Source organism: Rhinolophus hipposideros (genome assembly GCF_964194185.1).
Source record: "Rhinolophus hipposideros genome assembly, chromosome: 10".
Classification (NCBI taxonomy): Eukaryota; Metazoa; Chordata; class Mammalia; order Chiroptera; family Rhinolophidae; genus Rhinolophus; species Rhinolophus hipposideros.
The window spans coordinates 76,010,773-76,023,824 of record NC_138056.1 but is presented as its reverse complement, the minus strand read 5'-3'; the positions used below and the strand labels follow the sequence as shown (position 1 = coordinate 76,023,824).

Below are 13,052 nucleotides of genomic sequence, written 5' to 3'. Positions count from 1 at the left end.
TGATTTTGTTCTGAAATTGATGACCTTTTTTTCCCTATAACTCTTAGGGATTTGGATCCTGCTCCTAATCCACCTCATTTTCCATCACATGTGATTAAAGCAACATTTGCCTATATCAGCAATTGCCATAAAACCAAGTTCAAAAGCATTTTAGAAATTCTTTCTAAAAGCCCTGTGAGTATAATTACTAGTGTAATAACTAAACAGAGAATTCCTTCTTTTTCAGCTAGAAAATCTATGTAAATACGTCTTAAAGAGAAAAAAGTAAACAAATAGAAAATTCATCTGAATAAGAAGAAAGACACATTTATAATACAAGTTTATATCTTGGTATTTTATTTATCAATATTAATTAACATGTGTTACATATAAGGGGTGAATTTTTATGACTATAGTCCTATATTGGCTCAGATTTTTTTTTGAGGATATGCTATTATAGTTCACAAATTAATTGACAAGTTTTTTATGTTTAAGATAGTAATTTTCTTAATGTAATATTTTGCATTTGATATCAGACCCAAAACTAAATTCTGTAATTTAATTATTTTGAATACAAAATGTATTTATTATATATTGCTAACTATATGTGATTTGACATCTTTTACTAAATGTGTCTTTATTTTCTAGGATTCCTATCAGAAAATACTTCTAGCCATATGTGAACAAGCAGCTGAGACAAACAACATTTATAAAAAGCACAGAATTCTTAAAATATACCACCTGTTTGTTTGCTTGTTATTGAAAGACATAAAAACTTGCTTAGGAGGAGCTTGGGCCTTTGTTCTTCGAGATGTTATTTATACTTTAATTCATTATATCAACAAAAGGTAGATATTTAAGCCAATATATAAGTATTTTTCTACCCTTAATTGAAAATTTATATGCTTTTAAGAGGTAGAAGCCAGAGTATTATCTTCCTAATTTTGCTTTTTAATATGTATCTACCTATTGTTTTCTTTAAATTGGATTATTACTTCTCCAACTTTAGAAATCTTAAGTATTCAAGTGCTTCAACATTTTTAAATAAATATTTTAATTTTAGATGGCCTGAAATATACATGTTACCATAGTAGTAGTTCTGGTCACCAATTCCAATGTGTGTGTGTTCCGGGGGCGGGTTTCCCCACACACATCCAAGGAATTCTTCAGACCCACATGAATGCCCTATAGTTTAACTGAATTCTGACTATTTACTCAGAAATAGTGTCAGATCCCACCGTTAAAGGTTGTCAGTTCCACGAGATTCCATTACCCCCACCTCTCCGATCAGACGCCAGGTTATATCATCTGTACATCTGACCAACTGGCTATAAATTGCAGGTTCTAATGATCCCATTCCTTGGGTCTGATTAATTTGCTAGAGTGGCTCATGGAACTCAAACGTGTTTAGTCCTTAGATTACCGGTTTATTATAAAAGGATGTAACTGAGGAACAGCCCGGAGGAATTGATGCACACCGTAGTACAGGTATGCGGAGAGTACGGAGCTTCTGCATCCTCGCTAGGTCCGTCACTTTCCTCACATCTGCAGGTATTCACCAACCCAGAAGCTCCTCGAACGCCATCCTTTAGGGTTTTTGTGGAGGCCTTATTCCATACACATGATTGATGAAATCATTGCTCATTGGAGATTGATTTAACTTTCATCTTCTTTCCTTAATCACGTGGTTGGTTTTCTTGGTTCTCAGCCCCCATCCTTTGGTGCTTTCCAAAAGCCACCTCATTAGTATAACAAAAGATACGTTTATTGCTCTCATTCCAGGAAATTGTAAGAGTTCTAGGAGGTATAAGCCGGAAAACAAAGACCAAATATGTATTTCTTATAAGTCACAGTATCACAGTTACTACAGATTTGTGTTATATAGTTGATTTTGCATCTCTTGCTTTCCATTGCTTTTAATGATATTTCTATGTTTGTTTTCTTATTAGTAAATAGCATTGCCTCAGTCCTTCAAAGCACATGAATATTTCCATTTTGTTCTCTTATATTTTTCTTTTTGGCTTCTTAAAAATATATTTGTTTTCATTCAAATCATAAGTATGTATAGCCATTCAATCTTTTTTTTATTCACTACTTTTTTAAAGTTTATTGTGGTAAAATATGTAACATAAAATTTGTCATTTTAACCATTTTAAGGGTCCAATTCAGTGATATTAATTACATTCACAGTGTTGTACAGCTATCACTGCTATTTCCAATACTTTTTCATTACCTCACACAGAACCTTTGCACCCAGTAAGCAGTAACTCTACATTCGCCCTTCCTTCTAGCCCCTCTTAATCTCTATAATCTACTTCCTGTCTCTACGAATATGCCTGTTCTAGATATTTCACATAAGTGGAATCATAAAAATATTTGTCCTTTTCTGTCTGGCTTATTTCACTTAGCATGTCTTCAAGGTTCATTCAGCATGTATCAGAACTTCATGCCTTTTTAATCACAGAATAATATTTCATTGTATATATGTAGCACATTTTGTTTATCCTTTGATCTGTTGATGAACACTTGGGTTTTTTCCACTTCTTGGGTGTTATTGATAAAACTGCAATGCACATTGTTATATGGGTGTCTGAGTGTCTGTTTTCAGTTCTTTTGGGTATGTAAGCGTACCTTGGCGTGGCATTGGTGGGTCATATAGTAAGTAATTCCATGGTTCGCTCTTTGAGGAATTGCCAAACTGTTTTCCACAGCAGCTGCAACATTTTACATTCCACTTGTAGTGCACAAGAGTCTGAATTTCTCCACATCCTCACCTATACTTGCTATTTTCCATTTATTTCTTGTTTGTTTGTTTTTAATTATATCTATGCTAATGGGTGTGACATGATATCTCATTGTGGTTTTGATTTTGGGTTTCTCTAATGACTAATGGTGTTGAACATCTTTTCATGTGCTTATTGGCCATTTGTATCTTCTTTGGAGAAATTTCTATTCAAGTCCATTGCCCATTTTTTAAAATTGAGTTGTCATTTTGTTGTTGAGCTATAGGAGTTCTTTATATATTCTGGATATTGAACCATTAATGTACAATTGTATTCTGTATATTGAATTCTTGTATGATTTGCAAGTAGTTTCTCCCTTCCTGTAAATTGTCTTTTCATTTTCCTGATAATGTCTTTTGATGTACAAATGTTTTTGATTCTGATTTGTCTATTTTTTGTTGTTGTTCCACGTGCTTTAGGTGTCATGTGTAAGAATCCATTGCCAAATCCAGTCATGAAGTTTTACCCATTTTATTCTAACAAGTGTTTTGGCTATTTGGGGCCCCTTTCAATTCCATATGAATCTGATGACCAGCCAACATTTATGCAAAAAAGGATGTTGGAATATTGATTGAGATTGCATTGAATGTGTACTCAGTTAGATAGTATTACATCTCAATAATTTGTCTTCCACAGCTCGTCCTCATTAGTATAGTGGTATCCCCCCTGTCAATAATTTGTCTTCCAATCCATGAACACAGGATGTCATTCCATTTAGTTGGACTTTTAAAATTTTTCAGCCATGCTTTATAATTTTCAGTGTACAAATCTTTCACATGCTAAGCTAAATTTATTCCTGGGTATTTAATTCTTTTAGATGCTATTGTAAATGAAATTGCTTTTTAATTTTCTTTTTGGATTGTCATTGCTGGTGTATAGAAACAGCTGATTTTGTGCATTGATCTTATGACCTGCAGTTTTGCTAAATTTGTTACTATTAGTAGATTTCTTGTGGATTCTTTGGGAGTTTCTGTATATAAAGAATCATATCATCTGTGAATATAATTTTAATTCTGCCTTTCTAATTTAGATGAGTTTTATAACGTTTTCTTGTCTAATTGCTCTGGCTAGATGTTCAGTATAATGTTGAATAGCAGTGGTGAAAGTGGGCATTCTTGTCTTGTCCCTGATCTTAGTGGAAAGCTTTCAGTCTTGCAACAATGATTATGTTGTTAGCTGTGAGTATTTCATACATTACCTTTATTATGTTGAGGAAGTACCTGTCTATTCATGTTTTCCTGAGTGTTTTTATCATGAAGGGGTGTTATATTTTGTTAAATGCCTTTTCTGTGTCTGAGATGATCATACAGTATTTTCTTTCATTCTGTTAATGTGGTGTATTTTGTTGACTCATTCTTGCATTCCTTGGCGAAATCTACTTGCTGACGGTGTATAATCCTTTTAATATGCTTTTAGATTTAGTTTGCTAGTATTTTCTTGAGAAGTTTTGTGTGCATATTTATAAGAGGTATTGGTTATTACAATTTTCCTGTGGTGTCTATCTGGCTTTGGTATCAGAGAAATGACCTCATGAGTTAGGAAGAGTTCCCTTCTATTCTGTTTTTTGAAAGAATTTGAAAAATATTGGAGTAAATTCTTCTTAAGTGTATGATAGTGTTCTTCAAGTCTTTCTTCTTTTTATTTTTTAAGCATTTTTTTAAATTGGGGAATATTGGGGAACAGTGTGTTTTTCCAGGGCCCATCTGCTCCAAGTCGTTGTCCTTCAGTTGAGTTGTGGAGGGCGCAGCTCAGGTCCAAGTCCAGTCACAGTTTTTCAATCTTAGTTGCAGGGGCACAGCCCACCACCAAATGCGGGAATTGAACTGGCAACCTTGTTAAGATAGCTCATGCTCTAATCAACTGAGCCATCTGGCAGCTCAGCGGCAGCTGTTGTCTTCAATCTAGTTGCGGAGGGTGCAGCTCACTGACCCATTTGGGAATCGAACCAGCAATTGTTAAGAGCTCACGCTCTATCCAACTGAGCCATCTGGCCGCCCCAAGTCTTTCTTCTTTTTTAATGTAGGTGTTTACTGCTACGTATTTTTTCTCTGCCTTCCCTGCATCCCATAAGTTTTGGTATGCTGTGTCTTCATTTTCATTGGTCTCTAAGCTCTTTTAGCATATTTAAGAAGTTGCTTGAAGTCTTTGTCTAGTAATTCCAGTATCTGAACTTCCTCAGGAACTGTTTCAGTCACTATATTTTTAGGAATTGGCCATTCTTTTCTAATTTCTTTGTATGCCTTGTGATTTTTATTCTTGAAAACTGGACGTTTTACTATGATAATGTAGTAACTGTGGAAATCAGCTTTTCCCTTTCTCCAGGGTTTGACTTTTTGATTGTTGAAGGCTGTAGTAGTTCATTTGTTTCATGAGTTTACTCAACTATTTTTATAGAGAATGTATTCTTTGCCACGTGTGGTCACTGACAACTGTTCCTTAACTCATGTTCAGATCGTGTTTTGACAGAGATTTCCTTGAATATTAGGAGCCAGAAAGAGAGAGTCTTTGCAGATTGGCTCTGTGTTGGGACTCTCCCACACTTAGCCAGGGTTGCACTGAACCTGTGGATCAGCCCAAAGTGAAAAAGCTTATCGTCTTCTCAGGTAGTTTTTGAGCAAGCACTTTACCCTGGGCATGTGTCTGGCTTTCTAAATTCCCTGAATATATGGGTGATTTTAAATGCTCTAATTTCCCAAGGAAATGCTCTCCCCAGCTTTCCCTTCTAGGCATTAAGCAGTCTGTTGTACGTCTCAACAGTAATCTTTTGTCCCAGGCATCTGTGGGTTGTTGGTCAGCCTTACAATGTTTTCAAGCAATGCTCGCAGCTCTTCCAGCCTGGGGGAGATCCAAGTTGGGCAAAACAGAGTTCAACACCTTATGTCAGTCCCAGACAGGTTCAGAAAAGACATACACAATAACGTGCAAATAAGGTTTGCTCTGCTTTCTCATGAACTAAGAACCAGGATCCCACATTGGGAATTGGGGAATGTAGTTTTTGACTATGGCCAAGCTAGGGAGGGGGTGGGGCAAGGACGACCAAAATCACCACAAAGCTTTTCTACAGTTTTTAAGTTGCATTTTTCTTGATTGATTAAGCATTTGCTTGATTACTGTAAATCTTCTACTGTTTACAGAATTCTAACAAAGTTCTGATAGTTTGCTTTTTAAAAAATGTACTCTAATATAGTTGATTTTTATTTTATACTGTTGGCTTGGTGCAAAAGTAATTGCGGTTTTTGGAATTATTTTTAAGCTTTTAAACCGTAATTTTGCATTAATCTAATATCTTTGGAGATCTTTTCATGACAGGCTGCAGAGCTGACACATTCATTTAAAAAAATTTTTTTTTAATTTATTTTTTCAATTGGCGACATAAAATATGTTAGTATCAGGTGTACAACATAGTGATTAGATATTTATATACCTTGAAAGTGATCACCCTGATAAGTCTAGTACCCATCTGACACCATATTAATTATTACAATATTACTGAAAGAGTCAGTAATATTGTAACTTACATCCCCATTACTCTTTATAAATGGCAATCTGTACTTTCATCTTTTTTACCCATCTTTTCATCTTTTATACCCATCCTCCACTTCCCTCCCATCAATTTGTTCTCTATATCTACAAGTTTGTTTCTGTTGGTGGAGTTATAAATTGGTGCAGCCACTAAGGAAAACACTTTGGAAGTTCCTCAGAACATTAAAAATAGAATTACCTTGTGACCCAACAATCACCCTTCTGGGTATTTATCCAAAGAAATACAAACACTAATTCGAAAGGATGTATGCACCCTTTGTATATTACAGTATTATTTACAATATCCAAAATATGAAAGCAACATAAGTATCCATCGATAGATGAATGGATAAAAAAGATATAGTACATATATACAATGGAATATTACTCAGCCATAAAAAATGAAATCTTACCATTTGCAACAACATGGATGGACCTACAGGGCATTGTGCTAAGTGAAGTAAGTCAGACTGAGAAAGACAAATACCATATCATTTCACTAATATGTGGAATCTAAAAAACAAAATAAATGGATAAGCAAAACAGAAACAACTCATAGTTCGGCTTGTTTTTCATTGTTTCTGTCAAGGGAGCTTGGGGCTGCCTACTGTGCCATTTTGCTGATGTCACTTCTCTTTTTGGATTTAAGGAATTAGATATGAAAGTGACTTTTATGTTAAGCCACATCAGAATTAGAGCTGCTGACTAAAAATGATTTGAATGAGTTTATTTCAAAGTTGTTTCCTAGAACTGACTGTTTTTTTCTTATATTAGGCCTTCTCGGTTCATGGATGTGTCGTTACGTAGCTTCTCCCTCTGTTGTAACCTGTTGAGCCAGGTTTGCCACACAGCAGTAACTTACTGTAAGGATGCTTTAGAAAATCATCTTCATGTTATCGTTGGTACACTCATACCCCTTGTTGAGGATCAGATGGAGGTTCAAGAACAGGTAATTTCAGAAATCATCTTCAAAATGATATTTGAAATACATTGATACAGCATTCTTGGAAGGAGCTAAGTGTTTTATGTTTACTTAGTGTAATTAGTAATTTTAGTGAAAATATTCCTTGAAAACTGGTTGGAAAAACATTCTCAATGAATTAATTTTTGTAATCATTTAATTATAGAACACCTAGTAGTTTTGATTTAGTAGTTAACCTGATAGTTTATCTCTGATCCTGAAGTGTAGAGGTAGTCAAAACTAGGTATAGCAGGTTTTGACACCGCTATGATGGTGTGTAAGATATTATATAAAATTTTTCAGTAACATTGGCACTTTTATACCTCAGTGCCCATCCTGTACTAGCACTTTATTTGTTGACTTATTTAAAAACACAGAAACAGTAATAGCTGAGCACCTTAGAAGTAATTAAAACATTTTATCTGAACTAGATTAGTAGAGTTTTTATCATATCTTAGAGTGGGTTTGGGTGTTTTACTTTAAAAAATAATTAAGTCATTTCTCCCCCCCCCTTTTTTTAAAATTATGTTCAGGTATTGGACTTGTTGAAATACTTGGTGATAGACAACAAAGATAATGAAAACCTCAATGTCACGATTAAACTTCTAGATCCTTTTCCTGATCATGTTGTCTTTAAAGATTTACGTATTACTCAGCAGAAAATCAAATACAGTAGAGGACCCTTTTCACTCTTGGAGGTAATAATTATTCCATTATCTTGCTATTTTGTATTAGAAAGGATAAACAGTAGTATGTTTTGAAAACCTCTAATGCTTTAAAAGTAAAAAATTGAATCTTTAAAAAATTGTGATAAAAAGGTAAAAAATAAAAAACTGAATCTTAATATGTCCTCTTCCTTAATATGTCCATAATATGTCCTCTTATTGCAGTAAAAATATAAATATCAAAGTTTTTTGGTAAAGATTTGAATTTAAATATTGAGTGAATGTGATTAAAATATGCTTGGTTTTCATGTGCATAAGATCCATTAATATCTCAAAATTACCATCTGATTCTTTTAGGGACAATTTAATGTTTAAATTAGAGATGATATTTAACTATTCAAAGAGTTTTTCAAGCTTTAATTCTGTTTTAACCTTTATAACTTAAAAATTATATTCAGGTATATATATATTTTTTTTTTATAATTTAAAAATTATACTCTATTTTACTATGTATCAATATGAAAATATAGTTAAATATATTAAGATGTAAAATCAGAGTTATGGTACTAAATAGAAATGTAAGCTTTTTCCTCTTAATTGAGTATCCTATAACATACTTAAAATCTTAACTCTGTTATCATGAGAGTCTATTAGAATTTAAATTAAAATGTAGGATTTTAATTTAAAATAGAATAAGTAAATTAGTGAAATAGAATAAGTGAAATAGAATAAGTAAATTATTTCTACTTTGGTAGTAATAGTGATATAAGTCAGTGTCTGTAAAAGGCACTAGCTAAGTTTTTTCTTTAAATTTTATTTCACAGACTTAATACAGGTAGAAAACAAGTTACATTTTTAACTAATTTTCTCTTTTAGGAAATTAACCATTTTCTCTCAGTAAGTGTTTATGATGCACTTCCATTGACAAGGCTTGAAGGATTGAAGGATCTTAGAAGACAACTAGAACAACATAAAGATCAAATGATCGAGCTTATGAAAGCATCTCAGGGTACTAATTTTAATGACATGGGCTATTTGTGCCTATTTCTTTTTGAAAGAACCTTTTATAAATTCTTACTCTTGGTTTAATTGCTATGGACTGAGTTAAGACTCTCTCATCATTTAGTTCAGACCCTCATCATTTCTGATCTAACCATAAAAGACTTCCTTCTTAATGATCTCTTCACCTTGAACTACTCCCATTTTATCCATCTTTTACACCTCTGCCAGGGTTTCTCTAAATCCAAAATGATTATGTTATTCTTAAAAAAAAATGTATCTTCCTACTGCCTACAAGAAAAATGAATTCCTTAGAGCCATGCATAAAAGGTAATCTGTCTCTGCCTACTGCTCCAGCTTAATATAAGTAAAAGAAATGTGTCTCATTTAAAACATCATTTAAGTATGTGTGTCATGTGTATACATATGTGTATGTGTTTTTCTATGTACGCATATATGTATACATGTTTCTAGCTTTATTGAGAAAACATTCATTTTTATGTTAATTTGATTTGAGTTTAGGTTGTTAAGGTATTGCAGTTGTGGAGAACTTTTTCTAGTTATGTTTTGGTTTTCATTTTCCTGTGCCCATTAATTTTGTATTTCTATTGTGTTACTTTTATCCTCAGTACTTTCTAAAACTAATTTTGATTTTAATTACCTGAGATCTAAGTTTCTAGTGCATTTGTTCTGAGATACATATATATAAAAAATATGAACACCTCTATCTCTTATTTTTAAGTATCTGGGTATTTCATTGGTCTAGACCTGCCTTGTTCGATACAGCCACTAGCTGTTTGTAGCTATTTAAATTTAAATGAATTAAAATTTAACAAAATTTGAAGTTCAGTTTCTTCATTGTACTAGCACATGTCAAGTTCTTAGTAGTAGCATGTGGATAGTGGCTGTTACTGGACAGCACAGATTAGACTGTTGCCATCATTACAGAAAGTTCTATTGGACAATTCTGGTCTAGACTAAATGCTAGAGGTTTAAAAACCAAGCATGTTTCCAAGGTTTCTTCTAGCTTAATGTTGAATGATTTTTGTGTTTCTGTTTGTGATTCTGCTAAGGTACTAACCTTTCATGAGACATTTTTCTTTTTGTTTGCCAAATATTGCCAATCACTTTTACATCATTTTATTTTATAAGGAATTTCAAGTACATTCACTTCGTATTTTTTGAAGTGCTCATGATATAAAACCTTTTAAAAAGATATGAAAGTTTTCTAGTCAGATAATTTTAATATGTAAGCAAATTGTAAAGAAAAGTGTTGTCTCCATTATAGTTGAAACTAATTTTTTCAAAACTGCTCCTAGATAATCCGCAAGATGGCATAATGGTGAAGCTAGTTGTCAGCTTGTTGCAGTTATGCAAGATGGCAATAAACCACACTGGTGAAAGAGAAGTTTTAGGTAAACTATTTGGCAAAATGAATATGAGTTTTTATGTTTGAGTGGTCATCTTTATAATATTTTCAAAATCAGTAAGTTTGTCAATTGGGATATTAGGGAAATGTCAGCTGCTAGCTAAGTTATATTTCTGTTTAGTTAAAGTATCCCTAAGCAGCCTTCCTTTCATATTTTCCTTCCTTAGACATTCATGTATATAAAGTGAAAAGTTGGTCATTTACATATGCTCTCAATTTGAAAATGCCTTGTAAATACTTAGGAGAGTCAAATATACCTATTTGTAGTGTTAATTTGCAAATAAATTTGCAACTTGATACATTTTATAAATGACTGATACTTAGTATCTTTTTCATGTAACAAACATGAGAATGAGGACTTGGAGGGCTATATTAAACTCAAATATTAAAACTATTTAAGTCCTTTACTATCATCATTTGGGGTAACCTAATGTAAGATAAATAGCCAATGTTATGCGTAGTGTATGTGTTTGGATTTGGTGGTCACAGGATGGGAAAAATCACGTAATTAAAGTCAGCTTAAAGTTGTGATGACAGTTTTGCTTCAAATAAGAAAAACGGGAGGAAAACAAGAGGTGCTTCATAGATTGCTTTATCTTTCAGTGGAGTCTTCCTTCTCAGTGGGAGCCTAATATCTAGGGTACTTCCTTTCTTGGTAAATTTTTTATTGAACTATATCTTGCAAACAGGTAAGTGTACAGATCATAAATATATAACTTGAAGAATATTAACAAACAGAATACACCTGTGCATCTAGCATCCAGACCAAGAAACAACCTTATCAGCACCCTAGAAGTTTCCTTTAAACAAGGAAACTTTCCCTTTGTTTACAGTAGCACCCCTTTTGGGGACAAACCTGATTTGCTGCAGGAGCCCTAAGTGCTTTCCTGGGTAGCACAAAATCTTTGTACCCACAGCTAACATCATACTTAATGATAAGAGACTGACTGAAAGCTTTCTCCCTCAGATTAGGAATGAGACAAGGTTACCCGCTTGTACCACTGCTATTAAACATTATACTGGAAGTTTTAGCCAGAGCAATTGGACAACAAAACGAAATAAAGAGCATTTCAATTGAAAAGGAAAAAGTAAAATGATCTCTATTCACAGATGACATAATTTTATATATATACAAAATCCCAGAGAGTCTACAAGAAAGGTATTATATTAGAGCTAATAAATGAATTCAACAAAGTTGCAATATACAAGGTTAACACGCAGAATTCAGTAGTGTTTCTATACACTAGCAATTAACAATCTAAAAAGGAAACTTCATTCCGTTTACAGTTCCATTTATAATAGTATCTAAGAGAATTAAAAACACGGGATAAATTTCATCAGGGAGGTGAAAGACTTGTGCACATTTTGTTTGTTAGAAGTGAGTGACTAAGTACTACCCACACTCAAAGGGAGAGGAATTAGGCTCCATCTTTTGAAAGGAGGACTATCAAATAATTTGTGAACATATTTTAATAAATTCCACCATAACTGGGAAAGAGCATGAGAGATTCCTCTGACGTGGTGAAAATGTTCTCACTTCATTTGGATAATGCTAATTCAGATGGGAAAAAATACGAGTTCACGCACACTTGTGTGTTTACTTGTGAGTTTTGACTGAACTGAATGTTTAAGGTTTGTGGACTTGATGTATGTAAAACCTCCAAAAATTTTTAACAGTTTTAAAATTTGTTGATACTGTCATTCTGTAGCTATGTTTAGACTTTCATCATTAATATCTATATTCTGTTACTAGTTAATCTATCTCCTGGGTATGATTTTATAGAGGAAAACATCTATTGCCCACATGGATGATATGTAAAGGAATAACAATATTTTGTAAAGGAATGATAATATTTTGTAGCTTCTTTAGTTTATTCAAAATCTTTGAGAAACACTTAACTCTTGAAAGATGACAAAACAGCATTATAGTTTTGGAATTAGAAAATTTCTGTTGTATGTATGATCTCTTAGCTATAACTGCTGATACAGAATTTCGATACGGAATTTCTATACATAGAGGCTGTTGGAAGCTGCTTGGGAGAAGTAGGTCCTATAGATTTCTCTACGATAGCTATACAGCATAGTAAAGATACGTCTTATGCCAAGGCCCTTCAGTTATTTGAAGATAAAGAACTTCAGTGGACCCTCATAATGCTGACTTACCTGAATAATACACTGATAGAAGATTGGTGAGTGTTTAATGATACTTTATTTCTGATAGCACTTACTTAACCTGACATTCAAAGAGAATGATACTTCACATAAATTAACATTTCCAGTAACTTAAATGCTTAAATGCTTTCTTAAATGCTTAAATGCTTTCTTAAATGCTTAAAATGCTTAAATGCTTAAAATGCTTAAATACTTAAAAACATTTCCAGTAACTTAAATGCTTAAATGCTTTCTTTTGTATGTTGCCATAGTTTTCTTTTCAGTCTTTTCAGTGAAGCACAAGTACTTTAATGAAAATTGTATTTCTGGTAATTTACATAATTACTAAAACCCTACTATGTGCTAGGCATTTGAGATAGTGATGAATATACCAGACAAGGTCTGTGTTATATTATAGTGAGAGTAGACTAGACAAATAAATAATAAGAAAACTGCCAGGTGATTCTATACAGAACATTAAGATAGGGGAATGTAAAGTGGGATATTTTGGACATTTGTCAAAATCAAAGGTGCCACCATCTTCTCAGCTAGACTATTTTGAT

At 33.1% G+C, this 13,052-nt stretch overlaps 1 protein-coding gene across 3 annotated transcripts in view; it reads left to right on the top strand.

The window, feature by feature from the left end:
• Positions 1-13,052, top strand: part of ATM (ATM serine/threonine kinase) — a 122,049-nt gene that overhangs the window by 42,107 nt on the left and 66,890 nt on the right. For all 3 annotated transcript variants that reach the window (XM_081062955.1, XM_081062954.1, XM_081062956.1), the window contains 7 exons: positions 48-174; positions 628-827; positions 7,059-7,233; positions 7,779-7,943; positions 8,787-8,919; positions 10,229-10,324; positions 12,356-12,527. In XM_081062955.1, the coding sequence (XP_080919081.1) occupies positions 48-174; positions 628-827; positions 7,059-7,233; positions 7,779-7,943; positions 8,787-8,919; positions 10,229-10,324; positions 12,356-12,527 (1,068 nt within the window). The remainder of the gene's footprint in view (positions 1-47; positions 175-627; positions 828-7,058; positions 7,234-7,778; positions 7,944-8,786; positions 8,920-10,228; positions 10,325-12,355; positions 12,528-13,052) is intronic.